We start from the raw sequence: 26223 nt of genomic DNA on the forward strand, positions 1-26223 counted from the left end.
TGTGGAGAAACCCCCATGGTATGTACAATAGCCCTCAGTTCAAGCTTTAGCAACCCCATTTTCAACCCACATACTTTTCAGGGCTTAGAATACATCTATACAATTGCTAATTATTTCTGCATTATGAAGCATATGCTTATGCAATCCCACTGAGATGTAAACAACATAAATTGAGCTATATACCTTTAATATTGTCTCTAGTACATAATGCTGCAATTCCATATTATGTATTCGAATGGAGCCTCCTCCTATTTCATTGCCATTTAACACCAGGTCATAATGTTGGCTCCTCACCTACAAAAAACAGAATATGGTAATACTAGACAGCAATAACTCTCAGAAGTCCAAATGGGAAAACCTCAACTGTGCTGATCATCATTCACACGGTTTCTTTGGCAACCTCAAAACAATTTACATAGAACATATACAAACATAGAGAATGTTTTAAAGGATGTGACAACAGGACACTTAGAAAATACCAACTGAATTAGACAAAGGATCCCTTGGATTTATGAAAGGGAAATCCTGTTTGACAAACTTACTGGAGTTTTTTGAGGATGTAACTAGTAGATTAGACAAAGGTGAATCAGTGGGTGTGGTGTATTTGGATTTTCAGAAAGCTTTTGATAAACTCCCACATTAGAGGTTTGTGTGCAAAATGAAAGAACATGATACTGGGGGTAATATATTGGCATTGGTTGAGAATGGAGTAGCAGACAGGAAAGAGAGAGGAGGAATCAATATGTCTTTTGTGAAGTGGCAGACAGTGCCTAATGGGGTCCTGCAGGGATCAATGCTTGGGCCTCAGCTATTCACAATGTACATCAATGATTTAGATAATGGAACCAAATGCAATATTTCCAAACTTGCTGATGATACAAAGCTCGGTGGGAGTGAGTGATGAGAAGGGTGTTAAGAGTATTCAAAGTAATTTAGACAAGTTGAGCGAGTAGGCAAATACATGGGAGATGAAGCATAAGGTGGATAAATGTGAAATTATCCACTTTGGGACAGCAAAATAGAATAATACTCTTATTTAAATCAGGCTTTCTCAAATATGCTTCCAGGGGTTCCATGGAGCTGGTGGTCACCATGTGACCAGCAAACACCAGTTTGAAAGGAGCAACTGATCCATTTCAAAAATAGTTACTCTCGACTTCCGGTTGCGGCTATGCGGAGCTAACCCGCACGTTCGGCAGCTCCCGCTACTTAAGGACTTTTGGGCCGATTTGAGGGCCCCAAAATGCGCTGTTTTGACGAATCCCGGTGGGGGAAGGTGTCTAGAGGAGCATTCCCCATAATTTATGGTGCTCATCCGGAGTGGGGCAAAGGAAAAAGCTGCAGCAGCTCCCCAAGAAAAGCGGGGGAAGAAGGACAAAATGGCGGCCGGCGGAACACCCGAAGACTGGTGGAAGTGGGTGCAGGAGCAGCAGGCCTCTCTTCTGCGCTGTTTTGCGGAGCTGAAGGCTGAGCTACTGGACTCCCTGAATGCGACTACCAACAAGCTGCTTGGGACCCAGGCGGCCCAGGAGGCGTCCATTCGGGAGTTGCAGCAGCAGGCCGCTGAGCGGTAGGAGGAGGCCGTGGTCCTCGTGGGGAAAGTGGAGTTGGACAAGGCACTTCACAAAAAGTGGCAAGACCGCTTGGAGGAGCTGGACGTTTGCACGAGGCGAAAGAATTTGAGGATCCTGGGCCTGGCGGAAGGGCTGGAGGGGTCGGATCTCCCGTTGTATGTGACCACGATGTTGAGCTCATTGATGGGGGCGGGGTCCTTCCATTTGCCCCTGGAGCTTGAGGGAGCTCACAGAGTGCTGGCCAGGAGCAAATGAGCCCCTGAGGGCGGTGCTGGTGCGGTTCCATCGATTCAGCGACCGGGAGTGTGTGCTGCACTGGGCCAAGAAAGAGAGGAGCAGCAAGTGGGAGAATTCGGTAGTGAGAATCTACCATGACTGGAGTGCGGAGGTGGCTAAGCGGCGGACCGGGTTCAACCGGACGAAGGCGGTGCTGCATGCCAAGCAGGTCAGATTTGGAATGCTGCAGCCTGCGTGCCTGTGGGTGACATACAAGGACCGGCACCACTACTTTGAGTCCCCAGAGGAGGCGTGGGCCTTTGTACAGGCGGAGAAGCTGGACTCGAACTAGGGTCTGGGGACACACTATGGCAGTTGCTGTTTTCGCTGTTGCTGTTCTTCAAATTTGACATGTGTGTTTTTTATGCTGGTTTTCTTTTTGCTCTGTTTCCGAGTGGGTCTGTCTGTTGGGTATGGGTGTGGGGAATGTTGGGGGTTTGTGTTTTATATGTTCTCTTCTGTACGGGGCTGGGGTGAAACCAGATTTTGGGGAGCTGCGTCAGAAGGGTGGGGTGTGGCAGTGTGAAAGCGCGGGCTTTCCTCTGGTTTCCCGCGCTGCGGGGCAGGGGGAGCTGGCGGTGGGGCCTCTACTGGTTTTCTTTCCCGCGCTGAAGCGGTGCTAAGGAGGTGTGGTAAGAGGGGGATGACCCCATGCCGGGAGAGGATGGGTTCTGGCGGGAGCTGCTGGGATCAGCAGAAGTCAGCTGACTCACGGAAGTACCATGGAGGGTGTGTCGCGGCTAGGAGGGGTCCTAGCCTGGGGGGGGGGGGGGGGGGGATACCGGGTTGCTGCTGGAAAGGCCAGGAAGGAGCTGGTGTGGGCCGGGGGGTAGAGGAGAGGCGTTATCGCCATGGGAAACGGGTCGGCAGGGCGAGCTGGCCTGGGGCGAGCAGCCAATAAGCTATGGCTAACCGGCGGGGGAGGGGGGCGGGTTGCCCTCTGATCCGGCTGATCACCTGGAACGTGAGGGGGCTGAATGGGCCGGTTAAGAGAACTAGGGTATTTTCCGATCTGAAGGGGTTGAACGCGGACGTGGCTATGCTGAAGGTGGCGGACCAGGTTCGTCTGAGGAAGGGGTGGGTGGGACAGGTTTTTCACTCAGGATTGGACGCGAAGAACCGGGGGGGGTGGCGATTCTGGTGGGGAAGAGGGTGGCGTTCGAGGCGGCTGAGGTGGTGTCGGACAAGGAGGGCAGATATATCATGGTGAAGGGTAGGCTGCAGGGAGAGAAGGTGGTGCTGGTTAATGTATATGCCCCGAATTGGGATGATGCTGGCTTCATGAGGTGTTTGTTGGGCCGCATTCCGGACCTGGAGGCAGGGGGCCTGATCATGGGTGGAGACTTTAACACAGTGCTGGATCCCCCACTGGAATGGTCCAGTTCAAGGACGGGTAGGAGACCGACGGCGGCCAAAGTGCTGAGGGGATTCATAGACCAGATGGAAGGGTTGGATCCCTAGTGGTTTGGGAGACCGAGAGCGCAGGAGTATTCCTTTTTTCATCATGTTTATAGGGTTTATTCCCGAATAGATTTTTTCGTCCTGAGCAGGGGATTGATCCCGAGGGTGCAGGATGCCGAGTATTCGGCCATAGCGATTTCAGACCATGCTCCGCACACTGGGTTGATCTGGAGATGGGGGGGGGGGGGGGGAGAGAGAGACGGTGACTATGTTTGTTTATTTAATTTTAATTTAATTTTAAGTTCTCTTGTTGTTCATTGGGGTTGGGGGGGGGGGGGATATGATACATGCGTTGATACGGTCTGGGGGGTGTTACTGTTGTTATGGTTTTTTTTGTTGCATTTCATTGTTTGTCGTTATATTTTATATTTTCTGTAAAAACTTCCAATAAAAATTATTTTTTAAAAAAAATAGTTACTCAATGAAATGAGCTAATAAGATCAAGGCCTCATGGAGCTTTGGATTCTGATAGGCCAGGCTATCAGCATCCAATGATCCAAGAGACTTTTCTCTTATTGGTCCAATTGATTTATTCCATCTTGCTTTTGCTGGGCGTAAAAGCCCAGGGTCAACAGCGAAGATTGATCCTGAGGCAGGAGCCGGCGGCATAAAGAGGTTACGAGAAGTAGCATTGAGAAAGAGCAGTGTGGCTTGCAGGCTGGGGGGGGGGGGGGGGGGGGGGGGGGGGGGGGGGGGGAATAGGGGCTCAGAGAGAGGTGTTTTTTTTGTGTCTGTGTGACTGTGTGTGTGGATGAGTGCATGAGTAAGAGAGGGGGTGAATGTGAGGGAGCGAGATGAGAGAGAGAGGTGTAAGTGGAGAGGTGTGTGCATGAGACTGAGGGAGACACAGATGTGAGTGTGAGGGAGCGAGGTGTGTATTGTGTCAGGGAGAGAGAGGTGCATGTGTGCAAAATGAGAATCAGGGCCGGGATTCTCCAGCAATCGGCGGGGCGGCCCTTCCCAGCACCAAAGAGCGGCGGGAACCACTCCAGCGTCGAGCCGCCCGGAAGTTGCGGAATTCTCTGCACTTCCGGGGGCTAGGCCGGGGCTGGAAGGGTTAGCGCCGTGCTACCCGGCGCAGAAGGGCCTCTGCCGGCCAGCGCGAGTTGGCGCATTGCAGGACCGCCAGCGTGTTCTGGCGCATGCACAGAACCTCTGGCACAGGCCCGCCCGCAGAACGGTGGGCCCCGATCGCAGGCCAGGCCACCGTGCCTCCCGAGGGCTCCGCTAGCCATCCTCCAAGCCAGGTCCCGCCGGAATGGACCATGTCCATTTCACACTGGCGGGACTGGCCAAAAATGGGTGGCCGCTTGGCCCATTGGGGCCTGGAGATCGCGTGGCGCGATCCCTGCCCGAAAACCAACGCCGCAGAATTCGGCAGCCTGCGTTGGAGCAGTGAGGCGGGATTCACGCCCCCCCCCCCCCCCCGGCGATTCTCCGACCTGGTGGGGGTCAGAGAATCCTGCCGCAGATTTCCAGCATCTTTTGCCCGTTAAAAATGACAAAACTCAAATATTTTTTTTAATAGGAAAATTTCTTTATTATTACCAGCTTACCCACAGCTTACTTCCAGGGGTAATGTTGAGGGGCCCATATAACTGCTGAATGTATTTGTGATTGTGTGTCCCTTCCTAATTAACATATGCATGTATATTATATTATATATATATATATATATACACAGCTAGAAAATAATTGTTTACATAAGATTTGTGTTTGCACCTTTCTTGTGGCAAAAATAGAGTCGTCAGCATTATGAAAATGTTTAAAGTTCCCCAATGCTCTTGGGAAATCACTAGGGATTCCGTGGCTTGAAGTTTTGGAAACTTTGTGATGCGCAGTGGTGTAGTGATATTGTCATCGGACTGTTGATCCAGGGTAATACTCTGGGGATCTGGGTTCAAATCCTGCTACAGCAGTTGGTGGAAACTGAATCTAATAAATATCTGGAATTAGAAGTCTATTGATGTTCATGAAACCATTGTCAATTGTTGTAAAAACCCATCTGTTTCACTGGATTCACAGCAACGTGGTTGACTTTTTATGCGCTCTGAAATGGCCTCGCAAGTCACTCAGTTGTGTCAAACTGATACAAAATCAATAAAAAGGAAAGAATCTGGGGCGGCATGGTGGCACAGTGGTTAGCACTGCTGCCTCATGGCGCCAAGGACCCGGGTTCGATCCCGGCCCCGGGTCACTATCCATGTGGTGTTTGCACATTCTCCCAGTGTAAGCATGGGTCTCACTCCCACAACCCAAAGGATACAGGGAAGGTGGAATGGTCACCCTAAATTGCCCCTTAATGGAAAAAAAATTTTTTTTAAAGGAAAGAATCCTGACAGACCACCTGGTATTGACCTAGGCACTGGTAATGACGACGGCAAACCCGGCCTTGTCACCCTGCAAAGTCCTCCTTACTAACTTCTGGGGGTTTCTGCCAAAGTTGGAAGAGCTGTCTCACAGACTAGTCAAGCAACAGCCTGACATAGTCATACTCACGAGATCATACCTTGCAAATAACATCCCAGATACCACTGTCACAATCCCGGAGTACGTCCTGTCCCACTAGAAGGGCAGACCCAGCAGAGGTGGCACAGTGCTATACAGTCAGGAGGGAGTTGCCTTGGGAGTCCTCAACATCAATTCTGGACCCCATGAAATCTCATGGCTTCAACTGAAACATGGGACAGAAAACCTCCTGCTGATTACCGTGTACCATCCACCCTCAGCTGATGAATCAGTACTCCTCCATGCTGAAAACAACCTGGAGGAAGCACAGAGAGCGGAAAGAGAACTTTGGGATACAAAGTGTATACTTTGGGTAGGGGATTTCAATGCCCATCACCGAACATGGCTCGGTAGCACCACTCCTGACCAAGCTGGCCACGTCCTAAAGGACATAACTGCTGGTCTGGGTTTGCGACAGGTGGAGAGGGAACCAACGAAAGGGAAAATATATACAAGATCTCATCCTCACCAATCTGCGAGTCACAGGTGAATCTGCCCATGACAGTATCAATATGAAAATGAAAAAAAATGAAAATCGCATACTGACACAAGTAGGTTTCAATTAAGTTACTGTGAAAAGCCCCTAGTCACCACATTCCAGCGCCTGTTCGGAGAGGCTGGTACGGGAATTGAACTTGCCCTGCTGCCCTTGGTCTGCTTTACAAGCCAGCTATTTAACCCACTGTGCTAAACCAGACCCTATGAGTGACCACTGCACAGACCTTGTGGAGATGAAGTCCCAACTTCACTGTGAGGATACCCTCCATTATGTTATGTGGCACCACCACTATACCAGATGGGATAGATTTTGAACAGATCAATGAACTCAAGACTAGGTAAGATGATGACTGTGGGCCATCAGCAGCAGCAGAATTGTCCTCAGCCACAATCTGTAACCTCAAGGCCCGGCACATCCCCCACTCTACCATTACCACTAGGCCAGGGGATCAACCCTGGTTCAATGAAGAGTGCAGTGGAGCATACCAGCACCAGCATAACTAAAAATGAGGTGTCAACCTGTGAAGAAACAACACAGGACTACTTGTGTGCCAAACAACATAAGCAGCAAGTCATAGCCAGAGCTAAGCGATCCCACAACCAATCAATCAGATCTAAGCTCTGTGTTCCTGCCATATGCAGTTGTGAATAATGGTGGACAATTAAATAACTCACTGGAGGAGGAAACTCCACAAATATCCCCATCCTCAATGGTGAAGGAGCCCAGCACATCAGTGTAAAAACCAAGGCTGAAGCATTCACAATTATCCTCAGCTATCGTGACGAGTGGATGATCCATCTCGATCTCCTCTAGAGATCCCCAGTATCGCAGATGCCAGTCTTCAGCCAATACGATTCACCCCACCTGATATCAAGAAACAGCTTAAGGAGGGGGCGGCACGTGGTGCAGTGGTTAGCATTGGGACTACAACGCTGAGGTCCCAGGTTCGAATCCCGGCCCTGGGTCACTGTCCATGTGGAATTTGCACATTCTCCCTGTGCCTGCATGGGTTTCACCCCCACAATCCAAAGATGTGCTGGTTAGGTGGCTCGGCCACACTAATTTGCTCCTTAATTGGAAAAGAAAAATAATTGGGTACTCTAAATTCATTAAAGAAAAGAAAAAAGAAAGAGCTCAAGACAATGGATACTGCAAAGCTATATGGGCCCTAACACTATTACAGCAATAGTACTGAAAATGTGTTCCAGAACTTGCTGCACCCCTAGCCAAGCTTTTCTAATACAGCTATGACACTGGCATGTACCCAGCAATGTGGAAAATTGCCCATGTATGGCCAATACAGCACTATCATTCTACGCTCAATCATCAGTAAAGTGATGGAATGGATCATTAACAGTGCTATCAAGTGGCACTTACTTAGCAATAAAGTGCTCACTGATGCTCAGTTTGGGTTCCACCAGGGTCACTCAGCTCCTGACCATATTATAGTCTTGGTTCAAACATGCACAAAACATGGACCAGAGCTGAGGTGAGAGTGACTGCCTTAGACATCAAGGCAGCATTTGATCAAGTATAATAACAAGCCCATGCAAAACTGGAGTCAATGAGAATCAGGGGGGAAACACTCTGTTGGTTGGAGTCATACCTAGCACAAAGGGGTTGTGGTTCTTGAAGGTCAGTTCTCTCAGTCCCAAAATATTAGTACAGGAGATCCTCAAAGGTATCCCAGGTGCAACCATCTTCAGCTGCTTCATCAATTACCTCCCTTCCATCATAAGAAGGCCAGAAGTGAGGATGTTCACTGATAATTGTGCAATGTTCAGCGCTATTCACGACTCCTCAGCCACTAAAGCAGTCCATGTCCAAATGCAACAAGAACATAGAACATAGAACAGTACAGCACAGAACAGGCCCTTCGGCCCTCGATGTTGTGCCGAGCAATGATCACCCTACTTAAACCCACGTAACCAGTATACCCGTAACCCAACAATCCCCCCATTAACCTTACACTACGGGCAATTTAGCATGGCCAATCCACCTAACCTGCACATCTTTGGACTGTGGGAGGAAACCGGAGCACCCGGAGGAAACCCACGCACACATGGGGAGGACGTGCAGACTCCACACAGACTGTGACCCAGCCGGGAATCGAACCTGGGACCCTGGAGCTGTGAAGCACTGATGCTAACCACCATGCTACCGTGAGGCATACTTGGACAATATTCAGGCTAGGGCTGACAAGTGGCTAGTCCAGTTCAATTTCTGGTCAATGGAAACTTCAGGATATTGGGTGGGGGATTTAGTGATGGCAATGCCATTGAATGTCAAGGGGCGGTAGATTGATTCCATAAACATTCACTCCCTTCACCACCGATGCACAGTAGAAGCAATGTGCACCATCTACTAGATGCACTGCAGGAACTCACCAAGGCTCCTTAGGCAGCACCTTCCAAACCCACAACTGCAACTATCTAGAAGGAAAAGGACAGCAGATACATGGGAACACCACCACTTGGAAGTTCCCCTCCAAGTGACTCACCATCCTGGTTTGGAAATATTTCATTATCCCTTCACTGTCCCTGGGTCAAAGTACTGGAACTCTCTCCCTAATAGCACTGTGGGTGAACCTACACCACCATGGACTGTAATGGTTCAAGAAGGCAGCTCAGCACCACCTTCTCGAGGGTAATTAGGAATGGTCATCAAATGCTGCCCTAACCAGCGAAGACCATATCCTGTAAAAATGAATTTTTTTCTTTCACATTTTTCCAATTAAGGAGCAATTTAGCATGGCCAATCCACCTACCCTGCACATCTTTGGGTTGTGGGGTTAGACCCATGCAGACACAGGGAGAATGTGCAAACTCCACACGGATAGTGACCCGGGGTCGGGATCGAATCTGGGTCCTTGGCAATGCTAACCACTGAGCCATCCAGGAAAAATGAAATTTAGAAAAAACAAAGGAACGGGCCTTTAGACCCGACCAGATTATGCCAGCCTTATGCTCCACTTGAGACTGCAGCCATCGTTCTCATTGGAGTTGAGAAGAGTGAGAGGGAATCTCATAGAAACATATAAAATTCTAACAGGATTAGATAGGGTAGATTTGGAAAGAATGTTTCCAATGGTGGGTGAGTCCAGAACTAGGGATCATCGTTTGAGGATAAGGGGTAAACCTTTTAGGACTGAGGCGAGGAGAAATTTCTTCACCCAGAGTGTGGTGAATCTGTGGAATTTGCTACCACAGAAAGTAGTTGATGCCAAAACATTGTGTAATTTCAAGAAGGAATTAGATATAGCTCTTGCGACTAAACAAATCAAGGGATATGGTGGGGAAGGCAGGAACAGGGTATTTGTAGTGTCTCAGACAAGCGACCACTTGGAAATGATGACGGTAGAAAAGTTTAGATTTATTCTCCTTACTATTTACCTCCTACTCCCCGAAAGGTCTCCCCCGCCCGGCCCTGGGTATTTATGTCCCAGCAGACCTGGGAAGGAGGGGTAGCCCCGTCCTCTTCATCTGGGTAAACCGTACTCAGGTGAGACCACAGGGACTCCGAAGTTGCAGATCCCTGGGTCTCCTGTAGGATTATAACAGCATTGAGCTCGATGATCAGCCATGATCATAATGAATGATGGAGCAGGCTTGAAGGGTCGATTGGCATCCTCCTGCTTCTATTTTCACTAACGGAATCTCTGACAGGCGGGCAGTTATTCTGAGGTTTTCATTGATGATGCTATCAAGCCAGTCATGAGCTAAATGAGACGTATCTCTGATTGTCATTTCCTCAACAACTGGTGAAGGCCATGGGTTCTCACAACTTTGCAGCCAAAAAGCACCAACTTCCTCCTTAGGAAATTATGAACTCAATTGAACAACATGAGAGCCTGTATTAACTTGAAAATGCATTGTGCATTTTTTCATTTTAAAGAGGTTGGCTATTAAAACAGGAACTAAAAAATATCAGTTGTTTCTGTAACAGATTTCCCAGGAAGTGGAAAACCTGTCTTTGCTTCTTGCATTTAGTACCATACCGTGCCAGGCTCTTTGTAGATGAGATGGGCATCATCTGGGTGGGGAGCTGTGAAGGGGTGATGAGCAGATTCAAATCCTTCAGAGCTGTTTTCTTTTGGTAGGAACAGTGGGAAATCGACGATCCAGAGGAAATTGAATACATCTGGATCTCTGAGGGCAACACCCCTGGACTCCAGGATATCTGCACACTCCAGCCGCAACTTCCCTAAAGCATGATTCTTTGAGGGGTTAAAAAAAAATGCATAAGAGTGATCAGTAAATAAGTCACTTTAAATCAATCACTGCATAAGACATGGGAGGCTTAAAGAAAAACTAGTCAAACTGAATGCAGCTGAACATAACAAAAGCAGATCCTCATGAGGACATCGGGATCTCAAAAGTTCTTTAACCAAAAGGAATATCTGTGGGGGAAACTACTGCTGTGTTTATCCGCTTCTTCCAGATACCTATCCTGAGAGTTATCTCCTCCAAAGTTAATTCCTAAGTAGTGCCAAAGTCTGAAGAATGCTTCTTTATTCCTTATTTATTATAGGATATTATTGTTTGCTGTAGGGGTGCATCCTTCATTTCCCATCTGTGTAGCACCTCACCTGTACTGAGACATCATTTACAGATCAAGCATATAATTTGTTGGGTCGCTTTGGCAGAGAATAAATAGGCAAGGCATGAAATGTTCCCAAAGAAAGCGAGAAGGAACTCCCCAAAAAGTGTACTTCTTAACCTTGCTTTAACTTTACTTCTGGTCCCACTCAGGTCAATACGAAACTCAATCTCAGTTTAATACATACACACACCATTGTTACAGTGAGCTATAACCTCATTAAGAGTGGTGTGCTGATCTGCCTTGTTAAGGCTTTGTATATATCAACACCAAAGACTCAACTGTTCAAAATTATGTCACTTCTCGTATAATATCTGACGAAAAGAGACCCGTCAAAGCTTTTTGTCTCACATTCATCAGGACACTTGGCAAGAATACCAATGTAAGGTGTAAACAACAATTTAAAATGTACGAGAAGAAAGTGCTGATTGGTTGGCAAGTAGATTCTGATTGGTAGAGGCATTGCCATTGCGAATGCACTAAGTGACTGACATACAATGCTAGAGGAACTACTGGATGTGGGTAATCTGGGAGTGGGTAACTGCGGAGACCTGTACGGAAGACTATTAGAAAGGGCACGCTCCCCACTGGATGAAACACGGGGAAAATGGGAGGAAAAACTATGAGTGGAAATAGAGTGGGGACTCTGGAGCGAAGCACTGAACAGGGCTAACTCCACCTCCAGTTGAGCAAGGCTAAGCCTCATGCAACTGATTAGACTTATGCAGCTAAAAATGGTGCACAGAGTGCACCTGACAACAACCTGAATGAGCAGGTTCTTCCAGGAAGTGGACAATAAATGTGAAAAGTGCCAGGGAGGCCTGGCCAATCACACCCACATGTTATGGGCATGCCTCATGTTGGGTTCTGGACAACCTTCTTCGCGACAATATCCAAGGTTGTGGGGGTGAGGGTGGAACCGTGCCCAAGAGTGGCAGTCTTCGCGGTATTGGACAGGCCAGAACTATTCATGGGGAAGAAGGCCGACGTCCTTGCCTTTGCTTCCCTAATCGCCCATCAAAGAATCCTGCTCAGCTGGCGATCAGCAGCACCACCCACAGCTGCAGAGTGGCTGGCAGATCTGTCGCAATTCCGCCACCTGGAGAAGATCAAATTCACTATCTAAGGTTCAGAGGAGAGCTTCCACAAAACCTGGAGACCATTCACTAACTTGTTCCAGGATCGGTTTGAAGCCAACAATCAACAGAGCGAGGGTGGGGGCACACGGGAGGCAACGAGAATGCAGGGAATAGACAGGGAGGGGAGGCCATGGAGGCGCTGGAGGATGGCTGAAACATACGATAGGGGCCTAGAGCAAGGCCACAAGGAACAGAAGAACAGAACCCTCAGAGACCTAAGAAAATATCTTAAAGCAACAAAACGTTGGGGGTTGGGGTGTCGATACCAATGGAAACTTCTTGTATATTGTATCCGATGCGCATATCCTTGTCTCCTGTACAGTGTATAAAACAAAAAACTGCAATAGAAACAGTTCAAAAGAAACAAAAAAGTCATATATACATCTACTGTACTACCTTCTTCAACCATTTCTGTTACCTTATCGAAGAATTTAAGTTTTTTTTTTAAAATTTAGATTACCCAATTATTTTTTCCAATTAAGGGGCAATTTAGCGTGGCCAATCCACCTACTCTGCACATTTTTGGGTTGTGGGGGCGAAACCCACGCAGACACGGGGAGAATGTGCAAACTCCACACGGACAGTGACCCAGAGCCGGGATTGAACCTGGGACCTCAGCGCCGTGAGGCGGTTGTGCTAACCACTAGGCCACCGTGCTGCCCTCTAAGAATTTAAGTTAGTCAGACATGATTTGTCTAAGAAATTCATGCTGGCATCCCTTGATTAAGCCATACCTTTCCAAATGAAGTAAGTCGTCTTACAACACCAGCAAGTCCAACAGGTTTGTTTCGAATCACTAGCTTTCAGAGTGCAGCTCCTTCAACAGGTGACTTTAACCTGATGTTGTAAGACTTCTTACTGTGTTCACCCCAGTCCAACGCCAGCATCTCCATATCATGATTTGCAAATGAAAGTTGATTGTGCCTCTAATAATTGTTACCAAGAACTTATAAAACTAATATACTTACTGCCTTTGTCCGATCTCCTGCTGCGAGAATCAGCACATCACCTTTTTGGAGATTTGTTGCATGACATAGCTGCGATTTCTCCAGATCCGTAAGAATTTTGGCAATTGCAGATTTCCATGTACCATCAGGTTGCACCATAATGAACATCAAGTCCTGTTGGCGAAAACCAAATAACAGTGCGCAACACCGTCAATTTCTATGGTGGTTTACTGATTTTGTCCTGCTAGGTTTCTCTATGCCAGCACCATAGTACCCTGGCTAAGAGGAATGGGCTGGCACACGTTCAGGCCTCTGCACTATGGATGATATCTGGAAGGGGAACAGAACAGGTGAATCATTTAACCTACGAAGAAGAACTTAAGATTTGGATTTACTACAATAATACTGGAGCCAAAGTTAATCACACTATATATACAACAAGCTCATATCCAATCATGATTGCTCCAGTGCACTGGAGCCGGACCCTGTAAAAAACTGATGTCAAATCTTCAGGTTCACCCAAAGGCTCTCATTTGGTTTCATTTCCCATTGACTCAGATTTAGCCAAGGCTCCCTGATGACACACTCGGTCAAATGCGGTCTTGACAGCCAAGGGCAGTCACTCTTGCCTCAGCTCTGGAGTTCAGTTCTTTTATCCATGTTTGAACCAAGGCCGTAATGAAGTTGGGAATAGGAGCAGTAGGCAATTCAGCCCCTCGAGCCCATGCCGCCATTCAATACGATCATGGCTGATCTCCTCTCGGCCTCAACCCCACTTTCCTGCCTGTTCTCCATAACCCTTCAACCCATTACGAATTAAAAATGTCTATCGCCTCCTTAAATTTACTCAAAGTCCCGGCATCTACTGCACTCTGAAGTGGTGACTTCCACAGATTTATGACCCTTTGAGAGAAGTAATTTCTCCTCATAAGACATAGGAGTGGAAGTAAGGCCATTCGGCCCATCGAGTCCACTCCACCATTCAATCATGGTTGATTTCAACTCCATTTACCCGCTCTCTCCCCATAGCCCTTAATTCCTCGAGAAATCAAGAATTTATCAATTTCTGTCTTAAAGACACTCAACGTCCCGGCCTCCACCGCTCTCTGTGGCAATGAATTCCAAAGACCTACCACTCTCTGGCTGAAGAAATTTCTCCTCATCTCTGTTCTAAAGTGACTCCCTTTTATTCTAAGGCTGTGCCCCCGCGTCCTAGTCTCCCCTGCTAATGGAAACAACTTCCCTACGTCCATCCTATCCAAGCCATTCATTATCTTGTAAGTTTCTATTAGATCTCCCCTCAACCTCCTAAACTCCAATGAATATAATCCCACGATCCTCAGACGTTCATCGTATGTTAGGCCTACCATTCCTGGGATCTCTCATCTCTACTCATCTCTGTTTTAAAGTATTTTTATTAAGGTTTTGCAGATTTTTTCACAATAAAACAGTAGTAACCATAATAACGAAACAAACTAGAGTGAACATTAACATAGTGCAAAAAGAGAATATACAATAACAATTAAATAGACATTACCCAACGCAACCCACTCTCCCCACACCATCCCAATGAAGCACTCACCACCCCCCTCTCCTCCCCCCGCATCCCCCCCACCGATTGCTGCTGCTGACATTTTAATTTTCCCCGAGAAAGTCGACGAACGGCTGCCACCTCCGAGAGAACCCTAGCGTAGACCCTCTTAAGGCAAACTTTATTTTCTCGAGGCTGAGAAACCCAGCCATGTTGGTAACCCAAGTCTCTACACTCGGGGGCTTCGAGTCCCTCCACATTAATAAAATCCGTCTCCGGGCTGCTAGGGAGGCAAAGGCCAAGACGTCGGCCTCTTTCGCCCCTTGAACTCCCGGCTCTTCTGACACTCCAAAGATCGTTATCTCTGGACTCGGCACCACCCGTGTGTTAAGCACCTTGGACATTGCCCTCGCGAACCCTTACCAGAACTCTCTAAGCTCCGGGGCATGCCCAAAACATGTGGACATGGTTTGCAGGGCTGCCCTTGCACCTCATACAACTGTCTTCTACCCCAAAAACCGTGCTCATTCTCACTGCCGTCATGTGTGCCTGGTAGACCATCTTAAATTGAATTAGACTGAGCCTGGCACATGAGGAGGAGGAGGAATTAACCCTGCCCAGGACCTCTGCCCACAGACCCGCTTCCAACTCCTCACCTAACTCCTCCTCCCACTTGCCCGTGAGCTCCTCAACCGGGGTTTCCTCCACCTCCTGTAGTTCCTGGTAGATATCCGACACCCTCCCCTCCCCCACCCAGGTGTCGGAGACCACCCTGTCCTGTATCCTCAGTGGCGGCAGCGTCAGAAAGGCCACTACCTGTTTTTTCAGGAAGGCTTGCACTTGCAGATATTTAAAGGCATTTCCTGGCGGCAGATTAAATTTGTCCTCTAGCACCTTCAAACTGGGAAAGCTTCCGTCTATGAACAGATCTCCCATCCTTCTAATGCCTGCCCTCTGCCAGCTCTGGAACCCACCATCCATCCAACCTGGGACAAATCTGTGATTGTTTCATATTGGGGTCCAGACCGACTGTCCCTCCACCCTCTTGTACCTCCTCCATTGTCTCACTGTCTGCAGATCCGCACTGTCGCCACCACCACTGGACTTGTGGAGTAACGGGTCGGCGAGAACAGCAAAGGAGCTGTTATCAAAGCTCCCAGACTAGTACCTTTACATGAGGCTGCCTCCAGCTGCTCCCACACCGCCCCCTCCCCATCGCCCACTTCCTATTCATAGCTATATTGGCCACCCAGTAGTAGTTGTGAAAGTTCGGCAGCGCCAACCCACCCCCCCTCTCCGACTGCGCTCCAACAGCGATCTCCTTTCTCGCGGGGTCTTATTCACCCACACAAACCCCGTACTGATCCTTCTCACCCGCTTAAAAAAAGGCCTTAGGGATGAAGATGGGGAGGCACTGAAAGACAAACAAAAATCTGGGGAGGACAGTCATTTTCATGGTCTGCACCCTCCCTGCTAGTGAGAGCGGGAGCATGTCCCACCTTTTAAAGTCGCCTTCCATTTGCTCCACCAACTGGGTCAGGTTGAGCCTGTGCAGGGCATCCCATTTCCTGGCCACCTGTATACCCAGGTAACGAAAACTTTTCTCTACCATCCTGAGCGGCAGCTCTTTCAGTCTTTCCTCCTGCCCCTTGGCCTGGATCACAAATAACTCGCTCTTTCCCATGTTCAGTTTGTACCCTGAAAAACTACAAAATCCCTCAGGATTCGCAGAACATCCCCCATCCCCTCCACAGGGTCAGAAATGTACAGGAGCAAATCATCCGTGTATAGCGAGACCCGATGTTCCACCCCCTACCGAACAAGTCCCCGCCAGTTCCTGGAGGCTCTCAGCACCATAGATAGTGGTTCTATAGCTAGGGCAAATAGTAACGGGGAGAGGAGACACCCCTGCCTCGTTCCCCGGTGCAGCTCTAAGTACCCCGACCTTAGCCGGTTTGTACATACACTTGCTACAGGCGCATGGTACAGCGATTTCACCCAGCCAATAAAGCCCTCACCAAACCCGAAGATCCCCAGCGTTTCCCAGAAGTACTCCCACTCCACCCGGTCAAAGGCTTTCTCTGCGTCTATCGCTGTTACCACCTCCGCCTCCCCTCCCTCCGAGGGCATCATGATAATATTCAAAAGTCTCCGGACCTTGGTATTGAGTTGTCTGCCTTTAATAGAACATAGAACAGTACAGCACAGAACAGGCCCTTCGGCCCTCGATGTTGTGCCGAGCAATGATCACCCTACTCAACCCCACGTATCCACCCTATACCCGTAACCCAACAACCCCCCCCCCCCCACAACCTTACTTTTTTTAAGGACACTACGGGCAATTTAGCCTGGCCAATCCACCTAACCCGCACATCTTTGGACTGTGGGAGGAAACCGGAGCACCCGGAGGAAACCCACGCACACACGGGGAGGACGTGCAGACTCCACACAGACAGTGACCCAGCCGGGAACCGAACCTGGGACTCTGGAGCTGTGAAGCATTTATGCTAACCACCATGCTACCGTGCTGGGTTTAACAAACCCAGTCTGGTCTTCCTCTATCACTCCTGGGACGCAATCCTCAATTCTTGTGGCCAGAATCTTAGCCAGCAATTTGGCATCCACGTTTAAAAGCGAAATCGGCCTGTATGACCCGCAATGTTCCGGGTCCTTCTGTTGTTTAAGAAAGAGTGAGATCAAAGCCTGTGACATTGTTGGGGGGAGGGTTCCTTTCTCTCTGGGCTCACTGAAGGTCCTCATCAGGTGTGGGCTCGATATTTCCAAAAATTTCTTATAGAATTCTACCTGGTAACCATCCGGCCCCGGGGCTTTACCCGATTGCATGCCGTCTATACCCTTGACAATCTCCTCCAATTCAATTGGGGCTCCCAGCCCCTCCACCAGGTCCTCTTTGGAAACCTCAACTGGTCCAAAAATTGCCTCATCCCTTCCGCTCCCGTCGGGGGCTCTGATTCGTATAGCTTACTATAGAATTCCTTAAAGACTTCGTTCACCCCCCGGATCCAAGACCGTGTTACCCTCCTTATTCTTTACTCCCCGATTTCCCTGGCCGCCTCCCTCTTTCGCAGTTGGTGTGACAGCATTCTACTTGCTTTCTCCCCATACTCATAGACTACCCCCCCTGCCTTCCTCAGCTGTGCTACCGCTTTCCCTGTGGTCAGCAGTTCAAACTCCGCCTGCAGACTCCGCCGCTCCCTCAGTAGCATGCTAGGCAATATTTCCTGTCCACTCGGAGGATCTCCTCCACCAGTCTCTCCCTCTCGGCTCTTTCTCTCTTTTCCCTATGGAATCGAATTGAGATGAGTTCCCCTCTGACAACTGCCTTCAGAGCCTCCCAGACCGTTGCCGCTGCTACCTCACCCGTATCGTTTGTTTCCAGGTAATCCTGGATGTTCCTGCTAATCCGCCCGCACATCTCTTTGTCCGCCAGCAGTCCTACATCTCCAGACTGGGCGCTGCCCTCTCTCCTCACTAAGCCGCAGGTCCACCCAGTGCAGGGTATGGTCTGAGACTGCGATTGCTGAGTATTCTGTCCCCACCACCTTTGGGATTAACGCCCTGCTCAAGACAAAGAAGTCTATGTGGGAATAAACCTTATGAACGTGGGAGAAAAAAGAGAACTCCTTCGCTCTCGGCCGTGCGAATCTCCAGGGATCCACCTGCTCCTTAAAACCCTTCAGTTCCTTAGCCACTGCTGGTCGCTTCTCTGTCCTGGACTTCGACCGATCCAGCTCGGGGTCAATGACTGTGTTAAAGTCTCCCCCATGATCAGGTGGTGCGACTCTAAATCCGGGATTTTGCCTAGCATGCGTCTCATAAATTCCACATCATCCCAATTCAGAGCATAGACGTTCACAAACACCACCGGTACCCCCTCCCACTTTCCACTCACCATTATATACCTGCCCCCCTATCTGCCACAATTCTCCCAGTCTCAAATGCCACACCCTTATGGATTAGGATTGCTACCGCCCTGGTCTTCGAATCCAGCCCTGAATGGAACACCTGGCCTACCCATCCCTTTCTCAATCTTGTGTGATCTGCGAGCTTTAAACGTGTCTCCTGAAGCATTGCTACGTCTGCCTTTAACCCCTTTTAGATGCGTGAACACGCGCTCTTTTGACCGGCCTATTCAAACCCCTCACATTCCACGTGATCAGCCTGGAGGGGGGGGGGGGGGCTAAGCCGCCCCGCCCACTGCCGACTAGCCATCGCCCTTTCTTGGCCAACCTCGAGCCCGCGCCCTTCGCTTCCTCGAGCGCCCCCACAGGGAGCCGCTGCCCCGACCCTCGATTGGTACACCGAAATTGATACCTCCTCTGTCAGCAAAGCAGCATCCCCCCCCTCCCCTCAACAGCCCCACGACCCAAAACCCCCCGCCAAACACCAGCTGGGCACTTGCTCACCCCCCACTACGCTCCCGAGAGTCAGCTGACCCATGCTGACCCTGGCAGCTCCCGCCCCTGGCGCCGATCAGACTGTCGCCTCATTGTCCGGACCCTTCTCCCCATGTGAATAAACCAATTAAACTACCTCTCCAGCCCCAGTGAGTAAGTAGCAATACGAAACAAAAAATAAACAGAAGACACTAACATTGCCCCATGAGGAGACACTTGTTGAACCAAGGCTTCAACTTCCCGCAAATTTGCACTAAGTACAGGGCCCCCTCCCCCTCCGTATCTCAACTTTGCCGAAAACACTGCACCCTCCAGCCACCACCACAGCCCTTACACCCACCCAACATTGTATACAATCTTATATTACAAACGGTACCGTGTTAGCCAGCCCCACCGCCGCACTCCACCAAAGCCTAACTGTCCTTTAATTCGAGTCCAGCTTTTCTTGTTTGATGAATGACCACGCCTCATCCGGCGTCTCAAAATAGTGATGCAGATCTTTGTACGTGACCTCGCTGGGTGTAGCATCCCAAATTTCACGCCCTTGTTGAAGACGGCCACCGTCACCCGGTTGAATCCAGCATGCCTCTTGGGTCAGCTCCGCACCCAGGTCCTGGTAGATGTGTATCACGCTGTTCTCCCACCTGCTGCTCCATTCTTTTTTTGCCCACCGCAAGACAAGTTCCTTGTCCGAGAAACGATGAAATCTCACCACCATGGCCCTCGGCGGTTCATTCGCCTTGGGCTTCGTTGCGAGGGCTCTGTGCGCCCCGTCCAGCTCCAGGGGTCGAGGGAATACCCCCGTCCCTATCAGCGTCTCCAGCATCTTGGACACAAATGCTCCCGCATCCGACCCCTCCACACCTTCGGGGAGGCCCACAATTCTCAAGTTCTGTCTCCTGTTTTCTAGGTCCTCCAGCCTCTCCTGCCACTTCTTGTGGAGGTCATCCTGCGCCTCCACCTTAAGGGCCAATACAACCAACTCGACCCATGGTCGGATTGTTTTTCCTCCATCTCCTTAATCGCTTTCCCTTGTGTCACCTGAGTTGCGATCATTTGGTCTATTGATGCCTTCATTGGGGCCAGCATGTCCTTTTTAAGATCAGCAAAACAGCCCCTAAAACTGCCCACTGCGTCCATGGACCCTGGTCTATACCGGCCGCCATGCCGTGCCTCGGCGCCCACTCCGCACGCTTTTGTCTGTTGGGACTTAACCGCTTCACCCGGCCACTCCTGGTCCAGCTATTCATACAACAGAGAGGGAATCCTTTTGGCAGTGTTCGCTTCACCAATCTGCCCCAAAACATCCGTGGAAACTCCTGAAAAAGGTCCGAGAGTCCGTTCCAGACGGGAGCTGCCGAATGCGCGACCTACTCCTCCATGGCTGCCACTGGAAGTCTCGACACCGCTTCTTCAATGGTCTTGGCGAGATCTTTTCACAGTTGTTCCCTCTGCTGCTAGAATTCAGCTTTAATAAAGGGAGCGGTTGGAGGAGCCATTGGTGACTGAGGCGGTTCGGGCAGCCACAGGGGAAATGCAGATGGAGAAGGCACCAGGGCCAGATGGGTTCCCAATGAAATTTTATAAGAGGTTTGCGGACTGGTTGGTTCCGCTGTTGGTGGAGATGGACTGAAGAGGTTCAGGCGACCATAAGGGAAACGCAGACGGGCAAGGCACTGGGGCCAGATGGCTTCCCATTAAAATGTTATAAAAAGTTTGCAGACCAGCTGGTTCCGCTACTGGTGGAGATGTTTGAGGATCTGGTGGCAAGGGGGACACTATCTGAGATGGTGAGGCCGACTCCCATTTTGCTTCTATTGAAGAAAGATAAGGACCCAGGTGAGATGTGGATCGTGCGGGCCGATATCTCTACTAAATGTGGATGCCAAGATTTGTGCAAAAGTTATGGTGCTCAGCTTTGCAGGTGGTTGGGGACGACCAGACAGGGTTTGTAAAGGTCAGGCGGTCATCCTCCAATGTGCGTCGTTTGTTGAATGTGGTGCTTTCCCCGTTTGGAAGGGGGAAGCAGGAGGTTATTGTGGTACTGAATGTGAAGAAGGCGGATAGGGTGGAGTGGAGTTACTTGTTTGTAGTGTTGGAACAGTTTGAGATAGGGACCAATTTTGTGTTATGGGTTAAGTTGCTTTATAGGGAGCCCAAGGCAAGTGCTCGTATGAACGATCGGAATTTGGGATACTTCCAATTGCATAGGACAAGGAGGCGGGGATGCCCCTCGTTTCCTGTTTGCGTTGAGGCAGTCAGATTGGGGAGGGATGGGGGGTGCAGCATAGGGTTTCCCTATATGTTGATGACCTTATGTTGTACATCTCGGACCCCATCGTTACGTTGGGGATATAATGGGGCTGTTGACGTGATTTGGGGCTTTCACGGGATACAAACTGAACTTGAGCGAGTGTTTTTTGGTTTCTCTGCCGGGGAGGCAGGAGGATTTGGGGGGTTGCCGTTCCATGTTGCGATCTCCGACTTTAGGTATCTGGGAGTGCAGGTGACTCGAGATGGGGCCCGGCTCTGTAAATTGAACTTTACGAGCCTGGTGTGTAGGGCCAAGGCGCATTTACAGAGGTGGGATAGCCTCCCTCTGTCGTTGGCCGGCAGGGTTCAATCGATAAATTGAATATTTTACCACGATTTCTATGTTTATTCCAATGTCTACTAGTGTTTTTGCTGAAGGCCATTTTTTAAGGGGGTGGCGTGGTTGATTACGTTGTTTGTCTGGGCTGGTAAGGTATACAGAATTCGAGAAACAGTGCTTCAGAGGGTCGGCAGTCAAGTGTTTTGGCTCGGCCAAATTTGATTTATTGCTACTGGCCGGCAGCGAATGCTGAGAAGGTGTCGGGCTGGTATGGGGACCAAGAGGAAGTTTGGGTTAACTTGGAGGTGGGTTCATATAAGGCGTCGGGATTGCAGGTGCTGGTGAGGCGCCACTCCCATTCTCCCCAGGGGAATCTAGTGGTGGTAGCGACCTTGAAGATTTGGGGACAATTTCAGCAGCATTTTTAAATTAGGGATGGTGTCGAAGGTGGCACCGATCTACGCAAATCACCTGTTTGAACCGTCAAGATTAGAAGCGAGGTTCAGGGGCTGGGAGGACAAGGGAGTGGTAGGAATGAGGGATTTGTTTCTGCAGGAGCGGTTCGCGCGTTTGGAGGAGTTGACAGAGAAGTTGGGGTGCTGGACTGAGACATTCCGGTATATACAACTGCAGGACTTTGCAAGGGAGATCTTTCCGATGTTCTCGGTGATGCTGCCCTCTTCGCTATTAGAGAGAGTGGTGTCAGTAGCGGGCATGGGGGGGGGGGGGGGGGGGGGGGGGTGTACCTCGGGGATGTACGGGAGAATCCTGGAGGAAGATATGGTACCGTTGGAAGGGGTTAAGGCTAAGTGGGAGGAGGACTTGGGGCTGTGGTGTGAAGTGTTGCGCAGGGTGAACGCCACACTATGTGTGATGTTAGGGTTGATTCAATTAACGGTTTGTGAATAGGACAAAAGGTCGAGGGTGAGTCAGCTGTTTGAGGGAGTGGAGGACAAATACGAGCGGTATGGGAGGGGCCCAGCCAATCATGTTCACGTGTTCTGTTCTTGCCTTGAGCTGGGGAGGTTTTGGGGTTCGTTCTTCAGCTCCATGTCAGCAATTCTCCAAATGGATTTAGAGCCCAACCCCCCTCGGGGCCATTTTTGGGGAGTCCGACCTGCCTGAGCTGCAGACGGTGTGGGGGCAGATGTTTTAGCCTTCGCCGATTGCTTGCAGGCGGGTCCTGTTGCGGTGGAGGTCAGTTTCACTGCCCTGTGCCTCAGTATGGCCGGGGACTTAATGGAATTCCTACATCTTGAAAACGTTAAGTTCACCTTGAGAGGGGCAATCGAGGGGTTCTATAACAGATAGCGCCCGTTCATTCTGTATTTCAAGGAGTTGGTCACCATCAGCTGCTGGAGATGTGGGGGGAGGGATTGTTGTGGGTGTTTCAGTTTGAACTAGTTCTGTTTGAGATGGGGTGTGTTTTCTTTGGGGTGGCATGGCGGCATAGCTGTTAGCACTGCTGTCTCACTGCTAGAGGGTCCCGGGTTCAATTCCGGCTTCGGTTGATTGTCTGTGTGAAGTTTGCATTTTCTCCATAACCCCTGATCCCCTTATTAATCAAAGAGCTGAGCAGATTTTATATAAAGTTGGGAGTTTGAACTCCCAGTGTTAAACAGTTGCTCAGATCAATTCCCACGATTCTACAGGTTGTACAAAGAACAAAGAAAATGACAGCACAGGAACAGGCTATTCGGTCCTCCAAGCCTGCACCGACCATGCTGCCCAATGAACTGAAACCCCCTACCCTTCCGGGGACCATATCCCTCTATTCATAAGAGTCATTAGGGACATTTAAGCGACTCTTAAGACAAGCACATGGACAGCAGTAAATTGAAGGGGTGTAGGTTAGGTTGATCTTAGATTAGGATAAATGGTTGGCACAACATCGTGGGCTGAAGGGCCTGTACTGTGCTGTACTATTCTATGTTTATTCCCATCCTATTCATGTATTTATCAAGATGACCCTTAAAAATCACTATCGTATCTGCTTCCACTACTTCCCCCGGTAACGGGTTCCAGGCTCCCGCCACCCTCTGTGTAAAAACCTTGCCTCGTACATCTCCTTTAAATCTTGTCCCTCGCACCTTAAACCTATGCCCCCGAGTAATTGACCCCTCTACCCTGGGAAAAAGCTTCTGACTATCCACTTCGTCTATGCCCCTCATAATCTTGTAGACTTCTATCAGGTCACCCTTCAACCTCCATCGTTCCAGTGAGAACTAACCAAGTATCTCCAACCTCTCCTCATAGCTAATGCCCTCTATACCAGACTACACAAGTAGTCTGGTATAGAGATTATTAGATTATTAAAAAAAGCTTTATATTCTCATCAATATTTCACCCCTGAATTTTAATTGTTTAAGGATTAGAACATGGAACATACAGTGCAGAAGGAGGCCATTTGGCCCATGGAGTCTGCACCGACCCACTTAAGCCCTCACTTCCACCTTATCCCCGTAACCCAATACTCCATCTAACCTTTTTTTTGGACACTAAGGGCAATTTAGCAGGCCAATCCACCTAACCTGCACGTCTTTGGACTGTGGGAGGAAACCAGAGCACCCGGAGGAAACCCACGCAGGTACGGGGAGAACGTGCAGACTCTGCACAGACAGTGGCCCATTGGGGAATCGAACCTGGGACCCTGGCACTGTAAAGCCACAGGGCTCCTTCTGCACTGTAAATTCTCTGATTCTTTGTTATGTATAAAATGTTAAAAATTCAGATGTTAAACTAACTGGTCTAACAGTTCCTCTGTATCTAGCCCAGTGAGTTTTCTGGTGTAAATACTGCCATTCCTGAACGGGAAAATGGAAAAGGCTCCAGATAGCCGGGTAAATCTGCATATATAAATGCAAGTCTTCCTTTCATTAGGCTTCATGCAAAAACATTAGTCTTACCTGATTAAACTGCGCTTTTGCCAATTCCGTAAGATTTTCTAAATCCTTTTTTTTCAAGTATTTCTGAAAGCAAGGAATGAAAGTATTAATACAATTATACTGAAAGAGTACAATTTGACTTATTGCTCTCCGATCTAAAGTCTGGGGCTCAATGACAGCTGCTAGGAGTTGTATTAAAATAGCCAGTCTGCGGTGACTCTCCCTCAGACTTTCTTTCCTCAGCTTGGAGAAACGTCTAACTTTTGCTCAGCATTTTCCTATGATTGAATTACTGAGATTAACTCGCTGGTATGTGAAATCAAGAGTTGGGAACTTGCAACCTCCGACTCTACACTGTGGTTGAATGAGATTTGACATTCATTCACCTAAGGAAGGAGCAGTGCTCCGAAAGCTAGTGATTTGAAACAAACCTGCTGGACTTTAACTGGGTGTTGTAAGACTTCTTACTGTGGCCACCCCAGTCCAATGCCAGCATCTCCACATCACTTATAAAGAAACCATATTTGATAAAAATAAATTACACATATTTCACACAAATTGAAGTAATACTTCCTTTGATGAAATCTGTCCTTGATATCTTTCTTCTCCTAAGAAGTTTCATCTTCCCACCCTCACTCTGTTTCACTATACACAACTCCAGGTAAAAGCACTTCTTCATTTATTCTATTCTGGTGGCTGCAGCTAGACTAACTGGCTAAGAGGAAACATGCAAGAGCACCGTGAGCAACTCATTATGAATTTTGCCTTCAACTCGTAGGGCTGTATTACATACCTCTCTATTAGCACAACTGAGACAAGGGACTCAGGTTTGTTGGTAGTTATATATAATATTGCACTACTAATCCACAGCATCTAATCATCACCATTTGAACATAGGACATAGAACAGTACAGCACAGAACAGCCAATTCTGCAAAACTAACTCAGAATAACTGTGCAAAACATGGGATGACTGGCCGGACTATAAGTGGTGAGTTTGTGAAATGCATTAGATTGACAACCAGAACACAAAGGTTAGAATATATTAGTAAAATTGCTATACTGGATATCGAGGTAAATGACTGAGTAGGGATTTTCTCTGCTAAATTACACATTTAGATGGTAGATTGTTATACAGTCTGAGCTAACCTTGATTGAATGACACTTACCACCCCATCAGTGATGGAGATCACCCGTACAGCACCACATGGGTGGGACAGTGCATCACACAGGAACGAAATCTTCGTGCTTATGAATATTTCACTGATGTCAACTATCTGTGTATTTTAACAAAATTAGATTAGAAGATCAATTTAAAAGTACAAGAGCGCCTTTAAATCTCCTTAATGCCCATATCATTTATCCAGAGTAAGAAACAGACAAATCAGAAAGGATTCCATTGAATCTGTTTTTTCCAAACTTATCTATTTGTTTCCAAATAGTCTTTGCATTATATTATAGAAGAGGAGTTTTAACAAACTCGGTCACTATAATTCCTACAACGAAGATGCAATGTACAAGAACAACCGGTAACCTTGAATTGAATAAACTTCGCAATCCAAAGATCCTTCAGAAGAACACTGACCATGATCTAACAGCCCCGTTGACCATGAGCACGAATCCATTAATGGCTGCTAAATTTAACGAGAGGCCATAACGCTTCTGGTGATGGCGATGTGCTGAACAGTTGCACAAAAGGTGGCTTTCCTCTAGAGACTGTAATTGGGTCCTTTTAACCTCAAAATCGACATGGAACCAACTTACACACCACTTCGGTCCGGTTGCAATGTCCAT

At 48.7% G+C, this 26223-nt stretch overlaps 1 protein-coding gene across 1 annotated transcript in view; it reads right to left on the reverse strand.

The window, feature by feature from the left end:
* The window catches only part of dars2 (aspartyl-tRNA synthetase 2, mitochondrial), a 75372-nt gene that overhangs the window by 9315 nt on the left and 39834 nt on the right, over positions 1 to 26223 (reverse strand). Inside the window, exons 11-15 of the mRNA XM_038795115.1 lie at positions 25599 to 25706; positions 24452 to 24514; positions 13025 to 13177; positions 10316 to 10534; positions 184 to 294 (exon numbers count right to left, since the gene is read on the reverse strand). Coding sequence (XP_038651043.1) covers positions 184 to 294; positions 10316 to 10534; positions 13025 to 13177; positions 24452 to 24514; positions 25599 to 25706 — 654 coding nt within the window. The remainder of the gene's footprint in view (positions 1 to 183; positions 295 to 10315; positions 10535 to 13024; positions 13178 to 24451; positions 24515 to 25598; positions 25707 to 26223) is intronic.

This window comes from Scyliorhinus canicula, chromosome 4 (assembly GCF_902713615.1).
Source record: "Scyliorhinus canicula chromosome 4, sScyCan1.1, whole genome shotgun sequence".
NCBI classification, from domain to species: domain Eukaryota; kingdom Metazoa; phylum Chordata; class Chondrichthyes; order Carcharhiniformes; family Scyliorhinidae; genus Scyliorhinus; species Scyliorhinus canicula.